This window comes from Sorex fumeus, unplaced genomic scaffold (genome assembly GCF_029834395.1).
Source record: "Sorex fumeus unplaced genomic scaffold, SorFum_2.1 ptg000051l, whole genome shotgun sequence".
NCBI classification, from domain to species: domain Eukaryota; kingdom Metazoa; phylum Chordata; class Mammalia; order Eulipotyphla; family Soricidae; genus Sorex; species Sorex fumeus.
In genome coordinates, this window is record NW_026606108.1 from 9,869,017 (window position 1) to 9,895,476 (window position 26,460).

Genomic DNA, 26,460 nt, shown 5'->3' on the forward strand with positions numbered 1-26,460 from the left:
ACCCCCCTTCCGTGATTCCCCCCGACCCTTATCCCCCCCCCGCCGTGTTGGAAGTTAACCGTGATGCACTTTATTTCATTGTTTGACCGCGTTCTGCTTGGAAGTGGGGACCCCCTCACCGCACCCTGTGTGAGTGTCCTCTGTGTACATACTGTAAATTATTTATTAACGGCTTACACGCAAGTAAAGTTCGGGGGGTTGTTTTGTTTTGATATTTTCTCCGGGGCTCCGTGGTGGAGTTTGTTTCCTAAGAGAGAGGCTCAGCCTGGCTTGGCCTGTGGGTGCGGGGTGGGTGGTGGGGGTGTCTGTCACCCCTCCCCACCAAAAGTGTATGAGGGCACGACCTATGTGTGTGCATGCCTCTGTGTGTGTGTATGTGTGTGCATGCATTATGCATGTGTGTATGTGCAGGAATGTGCCTGTGTGTGCCCTGTACAGATGGGAGGTACGGCCCCTTTACAGAGAACCCCCCTATACACACACACACACACACACACACACACACACACACACACTCCTCTCTGTCAGAAGTTCCAGGCCCTCACTGCCCATCCAGCCAAGGTGAGTCAGGGAAGGGTAGAGTGATTGACCACACGTCTCCCTGAACATTTTTGGAGCCTTCACTCTTTTTAAAATGGATCTGGGACAGACCAGAGTGACAGGACAGTGGGGAGGGAATTTGCCTTACACATAGCTGTGACCCCAGCTCAATCCCCAGCACCCCATATGGTCCCCCGAGCACCGCCAGGAATGATCCCCAAGCACAGAGCCAGGAGTAACTCCTGACCCTCTCCAGGTGTGGCCCAAAATCCATAAAATGGATCTGAGAGCCCCCAACACCACTTAGGGCGGGAACAGCCAGTGAGTTCTCAGATCTCAGCCACCCATGGGGGCCCTGGTGCACAAGTGTCCACTTGATACAGTCAACACTCATCTAACAATTTTCCCAGCTGCTTGGGGCCAAGTGGCAGGCGTAGAGACCAAGTACCCTGTGGAGACGCATGGTCAGTGATGTCCCTGCTGCTGGGCACGAGGTGGACAGAGGGCTGCGGGCACATCCTTCTCTGCTCCACCCACATGGTCCTGGAGTCGGATCCATGCGGAAACCCAGGGAGAAGGTGGGGAGGAGAGTTTGGACAACGCAGAGATGTTTGGGGATAGCAGGAAACAGTGTGGCCAGATGAGGGACAGACAGACCAGGGTCCTGTGGGGAGATGACAGCTCAGCAGAGGCACAGCCAGGGCAGCCGGGGGCAGGGCAGGGGGCACTCACTCTCACTCCATGCTTTGCTGCCGGGAATCCCGAGCTGGCTAAGCTGGGGAGGGTCTAGTCTGACTTGGACTGGATTGAAATGGATGGTTCCAGGGGCTCAGGAACCAGTTCCAAACACCGGGCTCAAGTCTGGCAGGCCTGAGGCCAGCCAGGGAGGGTCGAGTCCCCAGCCCTCCCTGGTCTGTCCCACCGCGAGTGACCCCCAAGCACCAAGCCAGAGTAGCCCCTGCACACCTGCAAACAGGAAAGAAGACAAGAGGGTGGAGCTGCAGAGCTAGGAGGACCCTGAGAAGGGACTCTCCAAGTGAGTGGGCTCCTAAGTGAACAGGTAGGGACAAGGAGGTCTGGAGTAAGGGTCACACCCATCACAGCAGTGGGGTGTGTAAGGGGGGGGATCAGGAGGAAGCTGGGCAGCTGGCCCTCCCCGCCAAGAAGCATTTGTGACACGTGGGGAAAACGGGTTGCCGGGTGCTGCCTAGCTTTCTGGGGGGGGGGGGGGGTGACATTGAACCAACTTCCAGACTCAAGGGCCAGTATGCTGTGTACAGCCACTTGCAAGGCCATGGCAAAGGCATGACGATGAGGATGATGCATGTCCAGAAGAGAGCCGCAGGGCTATGGGGAGAACAGGGGGACACGGAGCGGGAGTGGGGGTGGGGGAGACAAGAGGGGAATAAGGAGGAGTGGTGGCCAGAGTGTGACATGGGCATCTGCCATGGGGACAGAGGACATGTTGAGTGTTCTAGAACCCGGGACGTACAACTGGAAAATGGGCCATCGACCTCGCGAGGACTGAGAAGCTGGACGAGACAGGCAGGGCTGGGGTTTTTGTGCACGTGGGGATGTTTTCTTAACCAGCCCAGACCTCAAGGTCTGGGGGTGCCAGGTGCTGGGATGCATGTGAGAGGTGGGGAGGATGGAAAGGTGTGGGGGTGGGGAGTGCAGGGTCAGATCCCCCCTGAAGTCGCCCCCACGTCCTGTGAGGCTCCTGAGCTTCTGGGGGCAGCTGGGAGGCGCTAAGCAGGCTGCCTGGAATCTGGGCTCAGCGCTGAGACGGGAGTGGGTGGAGACACGCTGCCCCCTGCTGGAATGTGCCGGACCTGCAGCCACTCAGGATCTGGCTCCCTGGAGTCTCAGATGTGTCCCAACCCCCCTTGGAGAATGACAGATGTCAAGTCCATCACGAGGCACCACAATAAACCCCCCCCCACACGCACACACACGCACACACAGGCACTCCTGTCTACAGCCTGGGCTTGCAGCTAAACTCCAGGACCCGATGGTTCAAATCCAGGTCTGTCCACCCCTAGGCCACCTGATCCTCACTCTCTACTCCCATGCCCAACCTAATTCCAGCAACACACTGACTTCCTCTCATATGGCTGGTGCTGTGCCCGGGGTCTGCCCCGTTCCCTCAGCTCAGGGTGCATTCTAGCTTGCCCCAGCTAACCCCCAGCTACTGCAACAGGGTCCGCGCTCCACACCAAGGGACTCTTGGTCTTGGCCATGGGGAAAGCATGTCCCGGATAATATCCAGTTCCAGAGACGTCTCCCTCGGCACTGGGAAGCCTAGAGGGGAGGCTCTGCCCAAGTGCTCCCATCCAGGCTGAGCCAATCCAGCCCGGGTTTTTTTTGCAAGTCCCTCTCCCAGCAGCGACCAGGAACCACCCCCCTTCCACTCCCTCACCCCCAGGGTGGCCTCCCCACAGACTGCAACACCCGAGGGGGCCTGCTCCTTTCCTGTGATGGGGGTGAGGCCAGTGCCTGCAGTGGGGTACCACCTGTGGACGAGACACTTTCAGCTAGTCCAGGTCCCCAAGGCCATGGCCGTGCCTTAGCTCAGGAAGGAGGGAGGATGGCAGGCACAAGCCCCTAGACCTGCAGGCCTCTCTTCCTTCCAGGTGAGCATGCTGGCCTCTGGGGCCCTGGGGATGAAGCAGAGGATGCCCGGAATGGCGAGCCAGGAGGACCAGCAGCTGTAGGGAGAGTTGGGGCTCTAGCTCACCCCAACTGCAAGCACTGAACCACCACATCTGGGAGGCGTGGGGAGCTGCACGGTGCTGGCCTGGCGGGCAAAGGCATGGTTTCCATCAGCGACCTTTGGAGCAAAAGCCGGGCCTCCTGGTCAACTGTCAGTCCCCAGGGAACCAGCAGCAAGCGGCTCCATGATCCAAGTTCGCGGCGGTAAACAGCATTCTTGCCTTTTACCCATCCCAGACCCTTCTCCCCCACAGGTGGCCTGGACACATGGGTGGGGTGGGGTCAAGCATTAATTAGGGTAATTTGTGAGGATGCAGGAGTCCACAGGCCCTTAGCCCACATCTGTCTTGCCACCAGGGACCAACTGCTGGTGCTAACATTGTCAGCGTTTCCATGGCACCATCCCCATGCCCCTTCTCCAGACACCTGATGGGGCATTGGGCTGGCAGCTGTCCTCGAGAGGGACAGCAAGGTTGCTGGGCATACCCTGGGATGCACTGGCCCCACTACAGCATGCTGGGAGCTGCCAATCGCTGGTCACTCCAGCCGGCTGGTTGTAGGCTGGTGAGAGGCCACATTGCACCACATTGCACACGCTGTCTCCTAGTCCCCATGGCCCAGCGAGCGGGAGAAGGGCAGCTGGGCAATGTCCACTTTATGCTCGTGCCAGGCCCAATAATACACGTTGGCCTGCTTCCAAACTCCCGAGTATAATGCCCATATGCAGACAAGACTCCAACCTACGGCAGCTTTACAATGTAGGAAAATTTAATACATACTATATAAACAACATTATTTACATCAGAAATCACTAGGACAGTGGCATTTTTTTTTTCACAAATATAAATTAATGACTGTTTAGTCAACAGGTTTGAAAAGTCCACAATTTTACAAGAAAGAAAACCATCTGTCCCGGGCCAGGGTGCAGATGGTCCAAAGCAGCCAGAGCCAGGCCAGACCTGGCCCGCCTGCCCACACACACCCACGCCCGGGCTGTGCCCACTGTGACTGGGTTTTGGTCTATTGGGTTCAGTGTCAGGTGTGGGTTGGTGGCAAGGCCAGGGCACCCTCCCGTTGGGTTTCTCGTGCTAGAGCTTCGGAATGACTGGAAGAGGCCGAATCTAGGCCGGCCCGGGGCTGAGTCCATCATGCCCATGATGCCAACCCAACCCCCGCCTCCTCCCACGGGGCCACCTTGAAGGGGCTGCGGGCCGGCCCCCCACTCTGGAACCACGCAACACTGATGTGGCCATACTGTCTCTTGCTCCACCACGTGACATGCAGGCACCTAGGACGCCCGCGGCAGAGTACACCCTGGGCACCCCTCTTGCACCTGCCCCGGAGCCCGTCCCCAACACCTCCCCCCACCGCCCCCTCCTCTGGCACCAAGGGGAAGGGCTGACATCCACAGCAGATGCATCCCCATCCCTCGACCTTAAGGGTGGCCCCAAGGTCAGTAACAAGGGGGGTTGCAGCTCTCTGCAGAGCCGAGACCCAGACTTGGGCCTGGCCGCAGCCCCAATACTGCATGAACAGGGAGGCGCGCCGGGGGGTGGGGGTGGGGAGTTGCGCATTCAGGGAGCTTAACCCCGCACTATCGGGCCTGGCCTCTGGGGGGTAAGTCCCAGAACCTGCTTGCAATACTGGACACACTACTCAGGGAGGGAAGGGGCCCCGAGGCAGGGGCAGGGGGGACACTCGGTCTGCAGCCTCTCCCATCCAGGGCTGCCCCCATTCTGGGGAAAGCGAGTGGCCTTTAGACTCAATGTGACTCTTAGTCACGCGGGGTCCAGCGCTGTCCCTACGTCAGCCGCCCCCCCAAGCCCCACAGGAAATGCCTGAGAACCTCCCCTCCCCTGGCCCCACCCACAGCAGCAATACCCCTCAGCTCAGTATCCACCAGGGACCCTGCTCCCCAGAGCCAGCACCCACCATCCGGCTAAAGACCCGTGCTGGCCCGGGGCTACAGAGAGGCACGCACACCCCCTTGCCCTGCCCTCCACCACTGGGAGTGCAGGGGCATCGGTGCTGGTGGACAGCCAAGGGCTCACCCTCGCCCTCCCTCCCCGCCACGGGGGTCCCAGGATGTGGGGGCTCCCGAGCCCCTCCACGTCACAGTGACCAGGCCAGCAGCTTCCTGCACCCTCTCCTTCCCCGACCCACCCAGGGGCCCCGCCTCTGCTCCCCCTGCTTGGGGGCACACACAGTCCTCTCTGCAGGGAGCTGGGGGTGCAGGGACCCCACGCCAGGGGCAGTGGCCAGCGCCACTGCAGCACGTCCAGCGGTCTCAGCCCGACGCCCGGTCCTGTCGGATGAGACCCAAACTCTCCCCGCGCCGGCGGGCTCCCCCTCGCCCCACCCTCCTGGTCGTCCTTTATGTTTTCCGAACATTCCAGTTATAATCCGGGTTGTTTTTCTGTTCTAGGGACCGCTCTGAGGGAGGCCTGTGGTCCAGGGGCGACTTGGAGTCGTGGGGGGACTTCTGAGCGGGGGGTGAGCGGGGGTCAGAGACGGCGGCATGCAGCGGGGGCAGGGGCTGCTTATAGTCCTCCAACTTGTCCGTGCGGAAGGGACGGTAGTGGTCCGAGGGGCCCTGGCCATGGTAGCCCATTGGGGGCCGGTGGTCAGACATGCGCCGGAAATCCTGCTGGTGGTAATTCTGGGGCCTGAACTCGTCTGATCTCCGCCGCTTGGAGTCGTGATGGTGCCTGGAACAGAGATAGGGGGTCAGCGCCGGTAGCAGGCAGCCCGCCCTCAAGTCGCCAGACCATTCCAGAACCTTCCAGAAGGGACCCAGAACCAAGGACTTCATCACTACAGATCAGTCACAAATACACAAGGACCAAGGGTGACTTCATACATCTAGGCAAGACTGGTCCCTACTTTATTGTTATTTTTTGCTTTTTTTTGAGTCGCGCCCAGCAATGCTCAGGGGTTACTTCTGGCTCTGCACTCAGCAACTACTCCTGGTGGTGCTCAGGGGCCCCTATTGGATACCTGGGATCGAACCCAGGTCGGCTGCATGCACGGCAAACACCCTCCCTGCTGTGCTATCGCTCCAGCCCCTGGTCCCTACTTTATTTTCTGTTTTAGGGGCCATACCCGCCAGTGCTCAGGGCTGACTCTTTACTATGTGCTCCGGGACCTCTCCTGGAGGGCTCAAGGGGACTGTATGGGCTACTGGGGATCGAAGCCAGGTCAGTCATGTGCAAGGCAAACGTCCTCCCCACTGTCCTAACACTCTAGCCCCTAAAGTTCCCTAGGCCCTGAAAGTTTCCTGTTATGTGATTATTATAACTTTGTAGCGTGGAAGATCATGAATCTTCATTGTTTTAAGCTACTAAGACATTTGGCAGGGCGGGATAGGGGGGCACACCCCATGGTGCTCAGGACTCACTCCTGGCTCTGCTTCTGCAGGTGCTTAGTGACAATCCAGTGTCTGAGCTGAGCCTGGGTGAGCTAACGCAAGGGCCCTCCCCCAGTGTACTACCTCTCTGGCCCCAGAGTTTCTCGGATCTTTGATGGTGCTAGCCACAATAGCAAAACCCATCCTTTTCTTTTCTTTTATAGACTGGAAGTATTTGGTAAACTAAGTTCCAGTTTTTTTGGTTTTTTTTTTTTTTCTTTTTGGGTCATACCCGGCAATGCTCAGGGGAAAATTACTCCTGACTCTGCATTATTCAGTAATCACTCCTGGCAGTGCTCGGTGAACATCCTACGGGATGTCAGGGTCGGCTGCATGCAAGGCAAAAGCCCTTCCCTCTGTCCTATCACTCCGGTCCCTGTAATATCCCTATTTTAAAGGCAAGGCCCAAACAGAGCTTCCGTGAAATCCAAGTCTGGAGAGAGGTAAGCAGCACATTACAACGGGGCGCCTCTCCCTGGCCTGGCTGAGCGAGCACCCAACACACGTGCACAGCCTCATGGCTGCCACGGTCAGGGAACTTCCTGCATAAACAGAGCAAAATCTGGGGTCAGCAGCTGAGTCCTGTACCCCACAGCCTCTCTACGCCTGCTTCCCGGGCACCGCTGCTGTGCCCTGCTCCACGGGCACTTGGGTCAGCAGCACCCTCCCCCCTGGGGCCCCCATCCCCAGCCCACCTGTCATAGTAGTCTCTGTGACCCCGGTGGTCACGGTCGCTGCTGTACTGGTCATAGGGCCGCTTGCGGGACAGGCTGTTGGGCCGGTAGCCCCCTGAGCGGTGAGTGTCGCCGTGCCGGTGCTCCCCGTAGTGGTGCTCCTTGTACCAGTGCTGCTCATACGGGCGGTGCCGCTCACCTCCCCACGTCGGGTTCCCACCGCCGTAGCCGAACTTCCTCTCCCTCTGCCAGTCGCCTCGGTCTGCGGGGATGAGTAGTGGGGTGCGGGGGTGAGCAGGGGGCCTCCGCTCCCATCTCCAGCTTGTGCACTGCTGGGTTCACCTGCTCTGGGCATCCGCCCACCTCAGCCGGCTTCTTTCTCTTTCCCGAGCACCCCAGTCCTGCTAGCACTGAGTTTGGATTTTCTATTTGTCTTTTGTGGACTCTTTTGGGAGGGGGCACACCCGACCATACTCAGGGCTGACTCTGAGCTCAGGGATCATTCCTGGCAGCGCATGGGGGACCCTCTATGGGATGCGAGAGATCAAACCTGGGTCAGCTGTGTGCAAGGCAAGCACCCTCCCCAACACCCCAGTGGTGGCTCGGGCCCCAAGTTTGGATTTTTTAAGCATTTCTTCAACCCTAGCAGCTCTTGGCATTCGGGGGAGGTGGGGGGGAGGGGAGAATCGCTAAACCTGCAGCGCCACCCCCAAGGGCTGGTGGAGCCCAGGCCAGCAGTGACCCCTAAGGCCACAAGGCTTCTTGCAGCTCCGCAGACTGACCTACCAGCATTGCTGAAATGCCTCTTGCTGGGGTGGTTGTAGTTATCTCGTGGGTGTCCGTGCATCGGGGGGCCGTGGGGGGCAGGCAAGTGAGGCTTCTGGGGGTGCAGAGTGTGCGGGGTGTGGGATTGAGACGTCAGGGAGTCACGGCTGGAGCCCGAGGCCTCAGGTCGGAAGGGTTTCTTCCCGCCCATCATGTCCTCCTTCTTCTTCTGCTCCTGGAGAGTAGCAGGAGGCCAAGAACTGTGCTCAATACCCACAGCGAAAGGACCAGCCGCCTAAAGACCATCCTTTTTTTTGGGGGGGTAGGTCCTTTTTGGGTCACACCCAGCAGTGTTCAGGGCTTATTCCTGGCTTAGCACTCAGAAGTCACTTCTGGGGGACCCCATGGGATGCCAAGGACTGAACCCGGATCCGCTGTGTGCAAAGCAAATGCCCTCCCCACTGTCATATAGCTCCAACCCCTAAACACTGACCTGCTTACCTAAAAAAGAAAACACTTTGCGGTCCCGTGAGTCCCCACAACTCCCCACTGGCGACCCAGGAGACCACCCAGAGCCCAGCTCCACAGCTGGGCACAAGATGGGCATGCAGGGCCACACCCAAGGCCTCAACATCCAGGCTCTGGCCTCAGCAGAGTCGGGGCCCACCATGACCCCAAAAAGTTCAGTGGGGTCCAGGGCTCACGGCAAAGGCATCATGCTCACCCTGCTCACCCCCAAGAACCTCACTTTCTTAGCACACAAGGAAACCATATGTATCCAAACATCCAAGCAGAGGCTGGAGCGACAGCACAGCGGGGAGGGTGCTGACCTTGCAAACAGCCACCCCCGGATTGATCCCTGGGACCCCATAGGGTCTCCCGAACCCTACCAGGAGTGACTCCTGAGCACAGAGCCAGGAGTCAGCCCTGAGCACCACTGGGTGTGGCCCAAAACCCCAAATCAAAGAGAACAGAACACCGCAACAAAGAGAAAATAAGACGGTGGCCCCGGGTAAGCCGAGAGCAGGCTGTGTGCTCTGTGAGACGAGCCTCTCTCTGTCTCACTCACCTCCTCCTCCTGGGATCGTTTTTTATGCGCCATCTTGTACAACTTGTGCAATTTCCGAGCATCAAACTCTGTGAACTTCGAAACAAATATCCACAGGTTCCTGTTGAACGATGACGACAAAAAAAAAAAAGTTCTGCTAAATGACATGACTTTTTTTTTTTTTTTTGGATTTTTGGGTCACACCAGGCATTGCACAGGGGTTACTCCTGGCTCTGCACTCAGGAATTACCCCTGATTACCCCTGGCAGTGCTTGGGGAACCATACGGGATGGTGAGAATCAAACACGAAGTCAGCCGCGTGTAAGGCAAACGCCCTACCCGCTGTACTATCACTCCGGCCCCATGACATGACTTCTTAAAGACATTTTCATCCTAAATGGGGGTATGGGGTGGCAATCTTATCCGCTTTCTCTGGGAGCAGGGAGAGAATGCCAAGGGTCTCCGTATGGGGTCGGGGACAGCCCCCAATGCCAGCGCTGCCAGTGTCACCGGGCTGGGACAAGGGACGCAGCACTCCAAGCAGGAACAGCAAATGAGGGAAATGAACACGCCAGGAGGGATTTTCACCACCTGAGAATGGCCACTGGACCTCAGACACCATCACATGTGGACCACATGCTGGGACCAAGCTGGGACCCACATGCCACCTCCGAGTGTGACCTAAGCTCACTCACTGGCCACACACTGGGCTGGGTCAGGAGCCGCCAGGCGGCAGGAACGGGGAGTGAGTGGAGGTGTAAGGCAGGAGAGACACTTGTCAAGATCTGAAATCTTGGGGTACTGGAGTTGTAACACCGCGAGCAGGGCGCTGGTCTCACACACAGCCAGCCCAGGTCTGATCCCCGGCATCAGGTCCCCTGAGCCCGTCAGGAGTGATCCCTGAGTGCAGAGCCCAGGAGGAATGGGGGTGTGGCCAAAAAGACAACCTGAAGTCTCCCTCTTACTTAAATGTCTTGGGTTTCTGCATGGTTTTGCGGGCCACACTTGGCAGTGCTCAGGGCCCGGGCTCCGATACAGACCTTGCACACACACGATGTGCTCAGCACGTACTCTGGCCATGGTGTTCTCTCTGGCCTCAAACCTCTGTCTGTTGTTTGTGAGCCACACCCAGAGGTGCTCAGGGCTTACTCCTGGCTCCGCACTCAGGAATTACTCCCCGCGGTGCTCGGGGTGGGGGTGGGGGGCATATGGAATGCCAGGGATAAAACCCAGGTATGCCACACTTAAGGCAAGTGTCCTCTCAACTGTGCTCTCTCTCCAGCCCCAGATCTCTCTCTCTTTGAAGACAAAGGACACAAAAGCATTCAATGGACAGTCTTTTTTTTTATTTTATTTTTTTGCTTTTTGGGTCACTCCTGGCTCTGCACTCAGGAATCATTCCTGGTGGGAATCATTCCTCAGGGAACGATATGGGATGCTGGGAACTGAATCCGGGTCAGCCGCGTGCAAAGCAAATGCCCTACCCGCTGTGCTATCGCTTTAGCCCCTCGATGGACAGTCTTACGACAGGTTTCAAGCCCAGTTTTCACCCGAAACTAAACCACTTAAGATCGGAGCGTCTCCTAAAACAACTCCAGCAACCAAACATCCTGGGAATTGACTGTGGCCCGAGTTGTGAGACTGTCTTGACTATGTCAGAGATCAGGAGTGCTCCCTCTGAGCACCTCCACTCAGACTGCAGCCACGGGGCCCACCCCTCCCACAGGGTCCTTCCCCTGTGCGAGAGAGCAGAGCCTCCCAGCCTGCCCCTCAAGTGCCCACCCCACTCCCCTCTGCTGTCACGCTCCCCTGAAAAATCAACCCCGGCTGGGCCAGGCAGGAAACCAGGCATGTCCAAAACCTCGGGGTTCCAGGACAAGTGTCAGGTGACCTGGCGCCAGCTGCCCACGCCCCTGCCACTCAAGAGCTGGTCTCCGCAAGCACCCACCTCTGGACACAGAAGCCTGCGGCCTCAGGACCAACAGGAGGTCCCTGCGGAGATGCTGTTTTTCCATCGTGGGATGGCTCGGGCACCCGGGCTGGGACCGAGAGGCTGCTGGGGCTGCTTACCTCCGCCAGAGCTTCACGTGCTCCTGGTCCGAGTAGGCGCGGAGACACTCGGCGATGCGGTCTCCGATCCGCAGCAGGCAGCTCCGCGTGTGCTCCAGCTGCTCCTGCACGCTCAGCCCCTTGTCCGGCTTGTCCAGCTGCTTCAGGGACTTCTTCACGGGCCTCATCCGCTCCTTACACTGCAAGGGAGCGTGCGGCACCATGAGACACGCGCAGACAAGGCGGCCAAGACGGACGCCCTCGGGGCCCCCTGCCCCGGCCAGCGTGGCCCTCCTCACACCAGGCAGGTCGGGGCAGAAGCTCTGGAGGGGGGGGGTCGGGGGGAGGCAGGGGAGAGGGCACCCACACGGGCTGAGCTAAAGACAGAGCAACAAACGAGACTAGAGCCTCCCTCAAGCCTTCCAATGGCAGGTGAACGCCGGCAAGCCCGGCAAGCTGGTAAGGATCCGGGGAAAACGGCTTCCAGACTGAGCACGAAAGCCAGGCACCGGGATCCCTCTCTCCCCACCCCCACCCCAGCAAAGGCAGCGCTGTTGAGAAAAGCAGGAGGTGTGCAGAAAAAACAGTCGGTACAAAATAGTGGCCACGTGGCATGTGATTTGGCAGAGGGGAGAAAATGGAGCCCTGAAGCAGCAGCAGGCGGAGGACGGCCTGATGGACAAGGGCCATACCCGCCAGGGCGGCAGAACATGTTCCCGGGGTCAGGGCCACTGCGGGCCCATGCCGAGCACCACAGAGAGTCCTGGGTTCCCGTGAATGCCCAAGGAGGGCATGACAATTACTCATACACAGGGTAGAAGGGTGGGGGGGTGGCTGTAAGGGGACATACTGTGTGCAGGGGACCAGATCCCACACTCCCCTGCCGCACAGTCCCTGAGCACTGCCAGGAGAGACTCCTGAGCACAGAAACAGGTGCAGACCGTGAGTACTGTTGGGAGTAGGCCAAATACTAAAGAAAAAAGGAAAGAAAGGAAGAGAATGAGAGAAGGGAGGGAGGGAGGGAGGGAGGGAGGGAGGGAGGGAGGGAGGGAGGCAGAAGAAGGGAAGAAAGAAGAGAAGAAAAGGGAAAATAGGAAAAGGGAAAGGGAGGGAGGATAAAGGAAGAAAGAAAGGAGGAATGAGAGGAGAGGAGGGGAGAGGAAGGGAGAGAGGAAGAGGGAGATAATGAAGAAGGGAAGTGAGGAAGGAGGAAAGGAGGGAGGGAGGGAGGGAGGGAGGGAGGAAGGGAGGGAGATGGAGGATGGCAAGAAAGAAGGGAAGGGAAGGAAAGAGAAGACAGGAAAGGGGAAAGAAAGGGAGGAAAAAGGAAGAAGGAAAGGAGGGAGGAGGGGAGGGGAAGGGAGAGAGAGGGGGAGATAAGGAAAAAAGGAAGGGAAAAGCGAGGAAGGAAGGAAAGGAGGGAGGGAGGGAGGGACTAAGGGGGAAAGGAGGAAAGAAGGAGAGAAGGAAGAAAGGAAAGAGGGAGAGAAGGGAGGGAGAGAAAGGAGGGAGGGAAGGGAGGAAAAAGGAAAGGAGGGAAGAGAGGAAGGAAAGAAAGGGAGGGAAGGAGGACGGGCTGATTTATGGCCCCTGCGAGCTGCCTTGCTTCTGCAATGGACACTGGAAACCCTGTCTCTACCAGGAGGAAAAGACACTCGTGGGGTTCACACAACGCCGAGACCAAAACGAGTGACCACCATGGCCCCACCTCCATCAGGCCCATGTGGAGGGAGGACAAGAGCCACACGACAGGCCCCGTTGGGCTTCTCTGAGGTCTGGGCCGGGACAACCACCAGGCTCTGCTCAGGGCCACCGGGGAGGGACACACAATGTCCACGCTGAGGGGCTTTGCGCTCGCGCCACCCAGGCAACTGAACGGAGAAGACACAGGGCCCAGCCCTAGGAGGCTCGGGTGAGAGGTGACCACGGGAGCAACTGCACACACATGTGGTAGTACAGTCCGAGAATGCAGCTGAGCTGATGCCTCAGCTGACCCGTGCAGCCTTCCCCGCTCCCAGTGGACAGGAGCACAGCACGAGGTGGACAGGAGCACAGCCCGAGGTCTCTTCCCCGAGCACGGCCACCGTCCCAGGAAAGTCACAGCTGTGGCACTTACAATGCTGAAAGTCTCCTGGTCCAGGTCATCGTCCTCATCCTCCCCGATGGGCACAGGCTCGCTCCCGGCCGTGATGTGGACAGGACCCTGCGTGCGCTTCGATCGCCCAGCAGACTTGGCATCCCCTTTTGGCTGTGGGAATATGGAGGCGATGATGTGATGGGGGTGAGCCTGGCCTCTGCCTCGGTTTCCCTGCCAGTATCACACAGGGTCATGGGGGGCACAGATGTCACCCCTGATTCTACACCAGGTGACGGAAAGCCCTCAAAGCCAGGGATGGTGCTAGGCTGGCATGCAGTCGACCTGGGTTCTAACCCTGGCACCCCGTATAGTCCCCTGAGCCCTGTCAGGAGTAACTGCTAAGCACAGAGCCAGGAGTAAGGCCAAAGAACTTCCGGGCAGGGCCCAAATACAACAACCAAAACAAAACCCTCAGAGGCACTGGGTAGTGGTCGGCATCATTATTCTGCCTATCTCCCAAGGGGCCCAAATAGCTCTGGCCCAACGGCAGTTTCAGTTTCTACTTCATGCCCCATGAAAGGCACTGAAACGTCATCAGTGCTCAGGCTGTGAACTGACAGGGCTTCCCAGAGACGCACACGTCACGCCTTCATTAACAGCATCTATGAACAGACTCAGATCCCAAAGGATCTATTAACTAAGCACTGCAAACTCCACACAGGTCCACAGGATCAGATCTGCTTTGTCCATGAAAAGTCACAGAAGGTCTGGAGTGTCAGGAGAGCAGGGAGGGCACAGCAAGGGGCGACCTGGACTCGATCCCTAGCATCTCTAGGGGCCCCTGAGGCCCCACCGAGAGTGACCCCTAAGTGCGGAGCCCGGAGTCAGCCCTGAGCAGTGCCAGCGGGAGTGGCCCCAGGTCTCCCAGCACTGCTAAAAGTGACCGCAATAAAGAAGGAAAAAATATGAAGGGGGAGGAGCAAAAGTACATCAGGTAGGGCATTTGCCGTTGCACATGGCCAACCCGGTTCAATCCCTGGCACCCTATACGGCCCCCCTCAAGCCCTGCCAGATGTGATCCCTGAGTGCAAGCCCAGGATTCAACTCTGAGCGCCACTGGGTGTGGCCAAAAACCAAAATAAAATAAAGTGGATACAAAGCAAGGAACATGGCAGGAAAAAAGAATCTGTGCAAAGCCATAGAGTGAGGTTTAACAGTTATCAGTAAGTTTGCATGAAACACAGATTTCAAATTTAATAGCGGGGGGGGGGGGGGGGGGTAGGGGGATTCACCTAAATAACCCAAACAGTAAACAACTGCAATGAGATCTGGGCAGGAGATACATGAGTATTTACTAAACTGTACTCCATACAGGTACTTTTGGGAGTATTTTTCCTCTAAAAATGGTTATCCTTCTGTGGAGGCACAGACGCAAAAATATCTGTCACTGCATGGTTTATCACCACACAGGAATGACAGAAGTTTCAAGGGAGAACCAAAATTGCTTCTGAGATGTTATAAGCAGAATCTTGCTAGGCTATTAAACACAATCTAAATATTTAGTCACCTAGAAAGTTGTTGGGTCGCAGAGGAGGAAAAAGGGTCTCCCAAACCATGTGGTCTGACCTCTCCTTTGAATATAATTTTACACTGAGTTTTCACTGATAGGTAGAAATAGAGCTCTTATTTGTCCTTATACAACAATTTAGGGCCCACTGGAAAATACTTTCATCTGAAGCCAGGGCATGTATGCCAGGTGGCCCCAGAATTCCAGAGCTGGAAACGGGGGCTATAAAATCGCCTCGTCAAATCCGCACTGGTGCTCAGGGCTTCTCATCCATCACTACTCTGCACACTGGACTGTTCTGGTTTGAGCCCCAAGCTCCTCGGACACATCGATCCGCCTGGTGCTCTGCTACACGACCCCCACCAGGGGATGAACAGAGCGAGACACAGCTGTGTCACGAAGCTGAGTGTCTTCCGCCTGTCCTATCTCGTCCCAACTCGGGGACCAGGGGTGGGTGAGTAACAACTCCTCGGGGAAGAAGGGCTTGGCTTGTCCTAGGGTGGGGACGCATCTTTGCACACTCACCTTCGTTTCCTGGCTCTGCCCCTCCCAAGCTGGTGATTTCAGCGCCCTCCAAACTCACCTGAAGTCCCAGAAGGGACCTTTTAAGGCTGCAGGTAGGAACTTCAGCCTGCCCCTCACCCCGCCCCTCCCCGCTCCCCAGCTACTTACCTTCTCTTTCTTCTCTTTCGACTTCCTCCTGTCCTTGTCCCCATCCTTGTCCTTCCTGGACCCCGTCTGCTTCTCCTTGTTTTCCTTGTTCTCCTTCTTCTTCTGTTTCTTTTTCATCGGACTTTTTTCTAAGCCATCATCCTGGCAAACAAACGGAGCGAAAGGTGCCTTGGCCACACGCTTCCTGTTTGGTTGCTGTCTGGAGAAAGCAGCCCGGTGGCCCCCGGGGTCCACTGAGAGCACCCTCCCTTCCCCTCCCCCCCCCCCACCACACCACACACACCACTCTCAACTCCCTGCCAGAGCATCGAGAGGGCGATACAGGAGGGCTTTCACTCCCAGAGCGGCCTGACCAACGGGCACCTTCACGCCCACGTCACAGAAGGGGGAAACGCAGGGACAGCCTATACGCCCATCCACGGTGGGCGCAGCAAAGCAGAGGATGCTAGAGCCGGGATCCAACTGTCTGGCTCCAACCCAACTATGAACCTCCACCCAGCCGGGGCCCCGTCAATGGCTTATCTTATGGCACAACTGAATGCCAAAAGCCCCATGCGCCCGCAGAGACTGCAACCCCTAAAACACACGTGGTGGCACCAATGTCCTTCTCACTCTGACCCTGCTTGTCACATGCCTGGGTGGCCTTAAGTCAGGCCTGTCCAAGACAGAAGCCCCCTATGACCCCTGCCGTGGGACCTCCCTCTGCCCCTGGCTTTCCTGGCAGCTGTTCCTGCCTTTGCAGCCACATGCCCCTCTGGGAAGCTGCGGCACTGACCCTCGTGAGCCGGGTGCCTGCCCTGTGGGTTTTCAGTATCCCCGTGTGGTGACCACACCCACAGCGCTGGGCTGGCACGGGGCGGGGGGGCACCCTCACCTTCACCTCCCCCTCTTCGGAGGGGTTGTCGGAGTGTCTCGGGGACGACAGCTCGGCACCGTGCTCGTCTTTCAGCCGGGGGGCCTTGTTCTCCTTCTTCACGCGGGGTTTCCGCTTCTTTGACTGGGCCTGCAAAGGGAGAGGGATGAGAGCAAGGGGGCACACCCAGAGGCGCGACCTGCAGAGACGACACAGGGCCTCCTCTGTTCATGCCCCCAGCAGCCTCAGACCAAGGAAGAAGATTCCAAGGTGGGGCCGAGGCCAGCAGGCGGCGGGGAAGGCACTGGCCAGATTTGATTCCCGACACCCCATAGGGTCCCCGGAGCCCGGCCAGCAGTGAGCACGGGGTGCCGCCAGGTTAGGGCCTCAAAGAAACAGAAATAGACAAACTTCCAGGGAACTCGGGAAGAGGACTAGTGACCAATTCTAGCTGGGGAGGCCTCCGTGGGATCCCGGGTCGAGCAGAAACACGCATGACGCTAATGATTCCAATTTCAAGAGGAAGAGAAACACCGTCCAAAGCAAGACACACACGGGGGTGTGTAATGTACAGCAGAGGCAGTGGCAGGGCAAGCAGCCCACAGGCTCCTGGACAGAGCTCCGTGCCCTGCATCGGCATGGTTGGACAGGCTAGGGCTGCTGGCTGCAGGGTGGCACGGGGGGGGGGGGGGGGGGGGGCGCACATAGCCTGCACAGCACCACGCGGGCCACCTCAGCACCCAACCCAGGGGCTCTGGGCACATCTCCTGGGCAAGAACATTACGGAGAGTACCATCACCCCAAAGCGAACATGAGGTGCAGGATTAGAGAAACGGCGTGTCCTGAGATCTGGGTGACAGCTCAGGGCGGTGAGCACCAAGGGCCGGGGACTCGGAGAGCACACACAGGCAACTAGCAGGCAGTGAGACCCGAGTCCTCCTGACCAGCATGGCTGGCCCACTAAGGGAGTGACCACCACTCAAGTCCACTTTCTGTTGTTTCTTTCAGGGCCCACCCAGCAGTGCTCAGGGCTTCCTCCTGGCACTGTGCTCAGGGGTCACTCTTGGTGGTGCTCAGGAAACCATACGGGATGCTGAGGATGGAACCCAGGTCAGTCTGTACCAGGCAAACACCCTCCCTGCTGTTCTGTAGCTCTGGCCTTCAGGTCCAGTTTCAGAACAAGATGGAAATGTGAGGACCCGTGGCTGTCGATGACCCGTTTTGATGCATACACACCAGCTGTGCCAACAGGCAAAAAATAATAAAATAACCAACCCAGGGGTGTGTGCAAAGTAACCAGAAGCAGGACCCCAAGGAAGCCCCTCTGGCCAGGACTGACAGTGAGAGAGGACCATTTCAGAGCCCGAGTGCAGACTGGGAAGCTGTGCGGCCCGCTGCCCAGAGGGCAGACGTGCACGCAGATCCCCCCCACCCCAAACCCCGGGGATGGGAAGGTTCTGGCGGGCTCACCTCGTCGCCGCCACCTGGCCCGGCAATGGGCTTCTCCAGGCCCTTGCGCAGGAGTTTCAGCAGGTAATCGGCGCGTGCCTGGAGCTGCTTGCCCTGCGGCTTCTTATCCGTCTCCACGGGCAGGATCTTCAGCAAAGAAAGGAAGAAGCAGCGCCCCCCCGCCAGCCCCGTGGCCCGGTTAGTGATGGGGGGAGGGCGGCTCACAAGCCTGAGCAGCCCCTCCCGCCCGCCCTCCCGCTGCAGACCACAGCCTCTCAGCCTATCTCATGTCCGTGGCGCCCAGTCTGAGCATCCCTCACGTTCTCGTGTGGACACAACGGGATGGAGAATGCAGCTCCCCCGTGGCTCCTACCTGTGCTGTTAACAGGGCAGAACAACTCAGGTAAGAGGGGCGTGGTGGCTTCATCTGCTACACCATCCCCGCCGGCGCGGATTTCCTCCTTCCAGGAGCAGGGAATCCCGGGAGCTAGGTTAAAGCTGCGTTTCAGATGGGGGATGCTGCTTAGAGCACTGCCGGAGGGGACTGGGCTAGGCCGGGCCGGGCGGCGTGTCCCTGCCCCCGCAGCTGGGCCTCTCCGGCCGCACGGGATGGGAGCTGCCCTGTGCTCAGGGAAGGAGCCTCGTGTGTGGGGTGCCAGGAGGACCCCGGGGTGGGGGGTGGGGGTGCCCACGGGGAACAGATGCAGCTGGAGCCTCAGGCGCTCCGCTCTCCCTGCTCGTCTTGGTCTAGACTGCGAGGTCACCTCGCCTGCCACAGGGAGCTGTTGGGTGGGGGGAGTTCTGGGAGAAGCATGACCCGTGTCTGAGCCCACTGCAAAACAAATACCGAGGTGCCGGCGGGGCGGGAGGGGGGGAGGGGGCTGCGTTCACCGTGCAGACGGCCGGGAGGGCTAGTGGCTTCAAACCAGGTCTCCATCACGCAGCCGGCAGTGGGGGCCTGGGCTGCCTTCACAACTAACCCCCACCCTCCACCCTGACCCTGGTATATCTGATGCAATGAGATCTGGCCTAGCATAAAGCTGAGAACCTCAGAGTCTGCTGATCATCTGCCCCAGATCTCACCTAGCTGCTGCCACAGGCGGCTAGAGACTGGCACCGTTTCCAAGGACACAGAAACCCCAGGAGCTGGTGACTGGACTAGTCCATCAGCTCGATCATTCCCCCCACTAGTCCCCCCACCCCCACCACCAGAAGAGTCAGAAAAGATTTGCAGAAAAGGATCATACGACCGGTGTCTAGGACCTGTCCAGCAGCGCCAGCCTGCTTACTTTGTCAGCCAGCCCAAGCTCGGGGTCAGTCTTGATCAGCTCCCAGTTGCCATAACCGTGCTCGTAGATGCCCAGCAGCAGACGTGAGTCATCTTCCACGCCCCAGTCCACGTCAAAATGGGCAGCTTTCACGCGACAGCTCAGGCAGTACCTGGGGCAGGGCCGAGACAGATGCACGATTGGGGCAGGAGGGTAAGGGCCTTTTGGGCTGGGCAAGAGCACAGAGCACCATGGACAGAACACTGTGGACAGATCAACTCCAGTGGATGCCCCCTGGCGCACGCGCACGCACACACACACACCCCTTCAACTTCACACTCACTTTTTCTTCTCTTCTGGGTCCACAGGGATCGATTTGTGCAGCATCTCAAACTCCTCCTCGTGCTGGATGATGGATTTCACGTTGACCTGGACCCCAGATATCTTGATCGTGGGGCCTCTCTTTTTGCCTGGCCCTTTCCCTGAGGAATGTCAATGTCACGTTAGTTCCAAGAGAACATGCCCAGTTCCCCAGAGAACATGCGTCAGCACACCCAGGATGTTTTCTGTCTCCAATAGGCATCTGGGTCCTCAGTTCAAAGACAAAAGGCCGGGCGGAAGCGACAGGACAGTGGGGAAGACGTTTGCCTTGCACGTACCCAACCTGGGTTTGAATCCTGACTCCCCGGTAGGGTGCCCTGTGCACTGCCAGGAGTGATTCCTGAGTGCAGAGCCAGGAGTCAGCCACAAGCACTGCTGGGTATGACCATCCTCCCCTCAAGAAAAAAAAAAGAAAGAAAAACATAGAAGGCAAATTTTGTTGTCCTTTTTTTGTAAAATAAGCTCTACACAACTCCGATCAGATATGAAAAGAATGAGCTTGAAATCAATGCCTCGCGCCCCAGAAATGATGACCGGAAGAAGCTGGGAAAGGCAAGCTGACACCCATGTAAAACGCAGTGGCTGCTCCTTCAAGAGAAAAAGAGTTTCTGAGACCAAGGAAAGACTGTGTCTTGTACCCAAAAACTGCATTGGAGCCAACGAGGAGATACTATAATTACAAACAACCATTTAGGGATCCTTCTGTTAGCCACTAGCATCTCACTTGCAAATGCTGTTCTCAGTACTACTACAAGAGCAGGACCAGAACAGAATGAAAAAAAGAAAAGGCAGCTCTCTGAGAAGCAAAGAGCAGAGCAAACTCTCCCTGTCTTTGTCCCCATCTGTCCTTTGTTATCATGAAGAACCTCACTGGAAGTCTGTTTCCTTATCTATAAAATAGATATACTAACCCCCCCCCCCAAAAAAAAGAAAACCAAAAAGAGAACAGAAAGAGAATTCCCCAAAAAGAAAAACATGAGGATTTTTCATGTGTTCCTCAACATATGAAGGGACTCAACCTAATGAGAAGAGAAATGCAAATTGGACAGACATACAAGCAGAGAGAAGCATATGGGAATGGGGCAGAGGAGTGGTTCCCTGGGCTGGGAAGAGGGGCCCCAGGCTAGATGGACGAGGCAGTACTAGCTGTGCTAACACCATGCAGGGGTCCATTGTATGACATCAATAGCGATGGCTCCAAATGCTGCCCCTGAAGAAAATCTGGCACTGAGGGAAAGACTTTTCCTGGACTACAGCACAACGAATCAATCACGAATCACGAATCACGACCATCCTGTTATTCGTCGATTGCCTCGAGCAGGCCCCAGTAACGTCTCCTTCATCCTAGCCCTGAGATTTTTAAGAAAGTGCTATTTTCAAGGCTCTTTAGGAGAATGAGACCCATCATTGTTACTGGTATTTGGCATATTGGGTACGCCATGGGGAGTTTGCCAGACTCTGCCGTGTGGGCAGGTTACATTCAGTAGTGTGCCAGTCTGTCCAAAGTAGAAATGAGATAATAAGATGTTATAATAAGATGTCCTGCGGCTGCGAATGCGGGTTCCGGTCTTGGCCGTTGAGGGGATTACACAGCACCAGGGGGCCAGTTGTTGGGTGTGACCCCCGCCTACTGGAATTCAGAGGATCTGGGTGGAGGATGCTCAGCACAACACACAGGAAAAATCATACACAGGAGAAAGTAAAACTGGATACACCAGGGAAATCTCTGAATTACTCAAAGACATGAAACCATGCAGGTTCATGAAGGAAATCAGTTCATGAAGGAAATCACAGAGAATTTCCTGAGAACTGAGGAATAGAAACCATGCCCAACACCAAGTTGGAACACAATAGTGGTGTCTAGAAATGGAAATAAATGGAAATGAGAGGCATATTAGGTTGGAAATATATTTTTTTATGGAAAAAAGAATAGCATCAAAAATACATTTTATTTTTTTTGCTTTTTGGGTCCAGGCTGGAGTGATAGCACGGTGGGTAGTTTGCCTTGCATGTGGCCAACCAGGCCGACCCGACTTCAATTCCTCCGCCCCTCTCAGAGAGCCCAGCAAGCTACCGAGGATCTCGCCCACACGGCAAAGCATGGCAAGCTACCCGTGACTTATTCGATACTGACAATAACTATGATAGTAACAATAAATCTCACAATGAAGACATTACTGGGCTCACTCGAGCAAATGGATGAACAAGGGGAAGACAGTGCAGTGCTTTTTGGGTCACACCCAGAGATGCAAAGGGGGTTACTCCTGGCTCTACACTCGGGAATTACTCCTGGCGGTACTCCGGGGGGCCATATGGGATGTTAGGATCAAACCCAGGTGAGCTGCATGCAAGGCAAATGCCCTACCCACTGTCCTATTGCTCCATCCCCCAAAGAACTTTTTTTAAACATGGTTTTTTGAGCCTCTAATGCTGGTGGGGTTGTATCTCCCAAAAAAATAATAAACTTAGGGTTAGATGCTTGCTTTTTCTGATGTTGCTGGGAAAAATACTTCAAGACGAATCAGGTGGCAACAAATCCTAGTGCCTGGAAAATTTGGCTCGAACTGATAAAACTGGTAAGTTTTTATCATCCTTACATCTGTCCAAGAGTTCAGAGTAATAATAGAGCAGGGAGGGCATTTGCCTTGCATGGGGCAGACCTATGTTCAATCCCCGGCATCCCATATGGTCCCCCAAGACCGGCCAGGAGTGATCCCTGAGTAGAGTCAGGAATAAGCCCTGAGCACTGCTGAGTATGGCCAAAAACTAATAAGAATGTTTAAAAAGGGGAAAAAAAAACAAAAACGGGGATCAAGAAGACTTGTCAATGGTTGGAATCTACCACAAGTGTGTGTGTGGGCGGGGGGGGGGGGGGGGGAGAAGGCAGGAAAGATAGAGAAGAGACCACTATAATAATAAAAGTTGGAAATGAACACGCTGGATAAGAACTGAGTATTGAAAGTAGGTAAAGGGATACACATGATAAACTTTCAGTACCCGCATTGCAAACCACAGTGCCCAAAAGAAGAGAGAGAAAGGGCAGGGTGTTTGGGGGGTGGGGGGCGGGGAGAGAGGGAGAGAAGAAAGTTTCTTGCCATTGATTGAGGCAGGCGGGGCGGGGGGTGGGGGTGGGGAGGGGCTGGGGACATTGGTGCTGGGAATGTACACTGGCAGAGGTATATGTATTATAACACTGAACGACTGAAATCCAATCATGAACTGCTTTGTAATGGGTTATTTCATGGTGATTCAATAAAAAATTTAAAAGAAAAGGGAAAAAAAAACCACAGGATCTTTTGTTTTTGCATACCCCACGATACTCACAGCTTACTCCTGGCTCTGTGCTCAGGAATTACTCCTGGAAATACTTGGGGAACCCTTTGTGATGTTGGGGATCAACCCAAGGTAGCCTCGTGCAAGGCAAACACTCTCCCCATTGGACTATCCTCCAGCCCCAAGAATAAGGATCTTGAGGCCTATAACAACAAAAGAATTTGTATCTATAGAGCTGATCACGTGGCTGGGGCTTATGACATCCAAGTTCCGATTTGCTGCCCCAGCTCAGAGGTGCTCACTCGGCCCTGCCTTCCCTCATTCAAACGCCAGAACAGTCTCTGGCAAGACAGAATGCAGCCACGACTTGTTAATTTCCCTTTACCTCCTACCAGTCCATGGTGTTTGTGGATGGCGCCCTCTGCCTGCGCGCACTCAGAGCAAGGCAGACCCCAAGGCCCAGCGTGATGCTTGGACCTGCAGGCCCTGTGCTGACTCACCCTCGCTGGCGTTCTCCTTCAGCTGCTCCTCATACTCCTGCATGGCCGACACACAGCTATTGTGGACCAGCTCCCCCAGGCGCTTCAGGTCAGCCACAGACTTATCCACCAGTTCGGCGTCGCGGGCAATGCACTCCAGCCTGAGGAAGGGCAAACATGGGGATGCTCAGGGCCCAGAGAAGTCCCCAGGTTTGCCCCGCAAAGGCATGTTCCACTCCCCTGTGCACCATCAGAACCCCGCACCCAGCTGAGACGCAGGGTGCACAGGAGGGAGTGAGCCTCAGGAGAGCAGACGCAGTCTGACTTCAGCAGGGCATGGGGGTCTGCACTCATTACCAAGGGCGCTGTCAGTGGCAGAGCTGTCAGAGGCCCTGAGGTGACCACAGTGCTCCTTGGTGCTCACTTGTCAAGCCCAGTAATGGCTCTTGCACGACTCAGGCCTGGGTGCATCACACAGGTAGGCAGATACGCACAAAAGCAGGGCATCAAAGGACCTTTTTCTTTGGGGGGGCTTTTTGGGTCACACCCAGTGATGCTCAGGGGTTACTCCTGGCTCCGCACTCAGTAATTACTGCTGGCAGTGCTCGAGGGACCCTTGGGGATGCCCAGGATCAAACCTTGGTCAGCCACATGCAAGGCAAACACTACCTACTGTACTATCGCTCCCCCCGCCCCTCCCCGTCAAGAGGCCTTTTATGTGTCTGATAATGACTGGCCCAGCTCGAACACAGCCCTAGCTAGGCCTGCAACGGTGCTGGACAGAAGCCGCAGCCATGCTCGTCTCCCTGATGCCCCCATCACTGCTTCCTCTCCAGATGCAAATGCCAGCAGCAGGCACCTGTCCCCTCCAGAACTCTAACTTGCAAAGGTTCAGGGCGAATGTGGCAAAAAGCAAGGAAGATACAGACTTTCGGTAAGAGGCCACTTGTGAACCTGCATTCTGAATGCCAGAAATCAGGAATGATGGCTGTTCCCTTCCGGATTTAACTAGTGACAAGGTACGAACAACTTCCTGACATCTTGTTTGTGTTGCTTTTGGGTCCACACCCAGTGATGCTCACAGGGCTCAGTGATGCTCCTGGCTCTGCCCTCAAAAATTATTATTCCCAGCAGGCTCGGGGGACCCATGGGGTGCCGGAGATTGAACCAGGGCTGCCATGTGCAAGATAAATGCCCTCCCCACAGTACTAGCACTCCGACCCCAGCTCCTGGCATGTCAACCCTCATGCCACCTGCTTAAGTGGATACCCCACTACCACCAACAGCCTTCCACGTACACCACCATCAGGCCTCCAGACAGTAAGCCGAGTTTCGGCTTCTACCCACTTCTCCACGCCTCCCTCCTGGAAACCAGGCCTCAGCATCACCGCCCTGAATGTATTTGCTCTGCCTCACCCTCCCTGCAGTGGCAATGCACCTGCACTGCTCCCCCACCCCCACCCCACCCCGGCCCCCCAGGGACACCACATGTCTAAGCATGTACAAATGTTGTGTCCAGGAAGAGTTCCTGGTACTGGTGTTTGAGGGAGAGTGGCACCAAGGGAAAAAGCACCAAGGATAATCACTGCTTACCGTTCCAGAGGAAGACCGAACTTCTTATATGCTTTGATGAACCTAAGAAAGTGATCAAGAAGACAGGTTAAAAGCCTGCAACGGGAGCAAATGCCTCCCGTGATGCACGTGGTTGGGGAGACAGAGCCCCTCGCCACCATCCTGGGGGAGCACTGCGCAGGCCACACGAGTCCCAAAGTCAGAGTCTGAGACAAAAAGAACTGCTCGAGATGGACAAGGACATCAGATACACATGCAGGGAGAAGCCTGCCACGAAGACACTATCACAAAACACGCGTGACAATAGCCAGCAAGGAACATTAAGGAACGAGACAGGCATCAGGATACAGAGATGACGCATATGGCCTACCCTCCTCCTTCTGATAAATACTAAAAACACTTTATGGCAAGAGTGTCAGGGTGTCTGCGGCTTCCTTCAACATCTTACTGAGAAGGAAGAGCATTTCCAGGAAGAGAAAAAACAACGGTTGCTATATTGGGATTTTCACTGTTACCTCCAGAACAACCACTAAGAAAGTAACTTTATAAACGCAGCTTGGTGATAGGGAATTAAAGTTATATACTAAAACACACCGATAAACACAGAAGGTGGCAGTAAGCAGTGGTGAATAAAGGATCAAAAAGGAGAGACCCCAAAAAACACTGAGTGAAAAACAGATGTAAATTCTCTTATCAGGAAGTGCATTCCGTGGAAATGGGTTAAAGACCCCAACCCAAAGGAAGACTGATGGGGGCAAGCAGCCAAGAAACCACTGAAAAGCAATCCAGTTCTATATCGCCAACACAAAGCACAGACTAGATTCAGAGACACCAAGAAAACAGACGGTACCAAGGCCCATACGTACAACCCCCAGCCCGCTTAGAGTGCTGCAAGTGGATATTCAGGCTAACAACTAAAGTTGAAAATTTAAAAAGTTACTGTAAGACAAGAAGGAGGCAGACCTTCTTGTATGCACCAAGCGAAAGAACCTCAAAACATGTGCAGCAAATGGGCACTGGTGGAGGGATGGGTATTTGATCATTGTATAATTGAAACCCAAGCACAAAAATGTGTAAGTCTACAACTGTACTTCATGGTGTCTCACTAATAAAAACAAAACGAAACAAAAACCTAAAATCACTTTGTAAAAAAAAAAAAGTACAGCAAGAAAAGGACAGCATTGGAGGGAGAGACGGGCCACACTGCACTGGCAGAGGCTTCACCGTCCAAATCCTGCCAGGGCCAGCACCAGACAGATCAGTAAGAAACAGAAACCTAAACAACATTAAACCAAGCAGCTGCAGGACTCTGCTTTCTTTGACTTGGTTTGGGATGGTTGTTTTGGGGCCACACCCAGCAGTGCTTAAGGATCACTCTTGGCTGAGGAGCTCAGGGGACCCTATGAGATGCGGAGGATTAAACCTGGGTCGGTCATTCGGGTGCAAGGCAAACACCCTCCCAGGAGTCTGTCTTCTGAAGAAGAGAAAGGTGGGTCCACAGATAGTCCCACTAATGACAAATTCGAAATATTAAGATAATGGTAACTAGGGGAGCTGTCTGACCGTCTCTTCTCTTAAATTCTGAATCTATTTACATTTTTCCCAAGTGAAAGAAAAAAAGACGTATAACATTTAGGGTGAAATGAAGACCCCATGATTCCAAATACACGGCTCC

At 55.8% G+C, this 26,460-nt stretch overlaps 1 protein-coding gene across 1 annotated transcript in view; it reads right to left on the reverse strand.

Annotated features, from left to right (window-relative positions):
• Window positions 1-5,186: 5,186 nt before the first annotated feature.
• Window positions 5,187-26,460, reverse strand: part of CHD2 (chromodomain helicase DNA binding protein 2) — an 80,195-nt gene continuing 58,921 nt past the window's right edge. The window contains exons 27-39 of the mRNA XM_056124682.1: window positions 24,807-24,848; window positions 23,235-23,374; window positions 19,424-19,562; window positions 19,102-19,252; window positions 17,834-17,959; window positions 16,385-16,513; window positions 15,511-15,651; window positions 13,311-13,442; window positions 11,216-11,394; window positions 9,167-9,266; window positions 8,119-8,332; window positions 7,354-7,594; window positions 5,187-5,960 (exon numbers count right to left, since the gene is read on the reverse strand). Coding sequence (XP_055980657.1) covers window positions 5,627-5,960; window positions 7,354-7,594; window positions 8,119-8,332; window positions 9,167-9,266; window positions 11,216-11,394; window positions 13,311-13,442; window positions 15,511-15,651; window positions 16,385-16,513; window positions 17,834-17,959; window positions 19,102-19,252; window positions 19,424-19,562; window positions 23,235-23,374; window positions 24,807-24,848 — 2,068 coding nt within the window. The 3' untranslated portion in view covers window positions 5,187-5,626. The remainder of the gene's footprint in view (window positions 5,961-7,353; window positions 7,595-8,118; window positions 8,333-9,166; window positions 9,267-11,215; window positions 11,395-13,310; window positions 13,443-15,510; window positions 15,652-16,384; window positions 16,514-17,833; window positions 17,960-19,101; window positions 19,253-19,423; window positions 19,563-23,234; window positions 23,375-24,806; window positions 24,849-26,460) is intronic.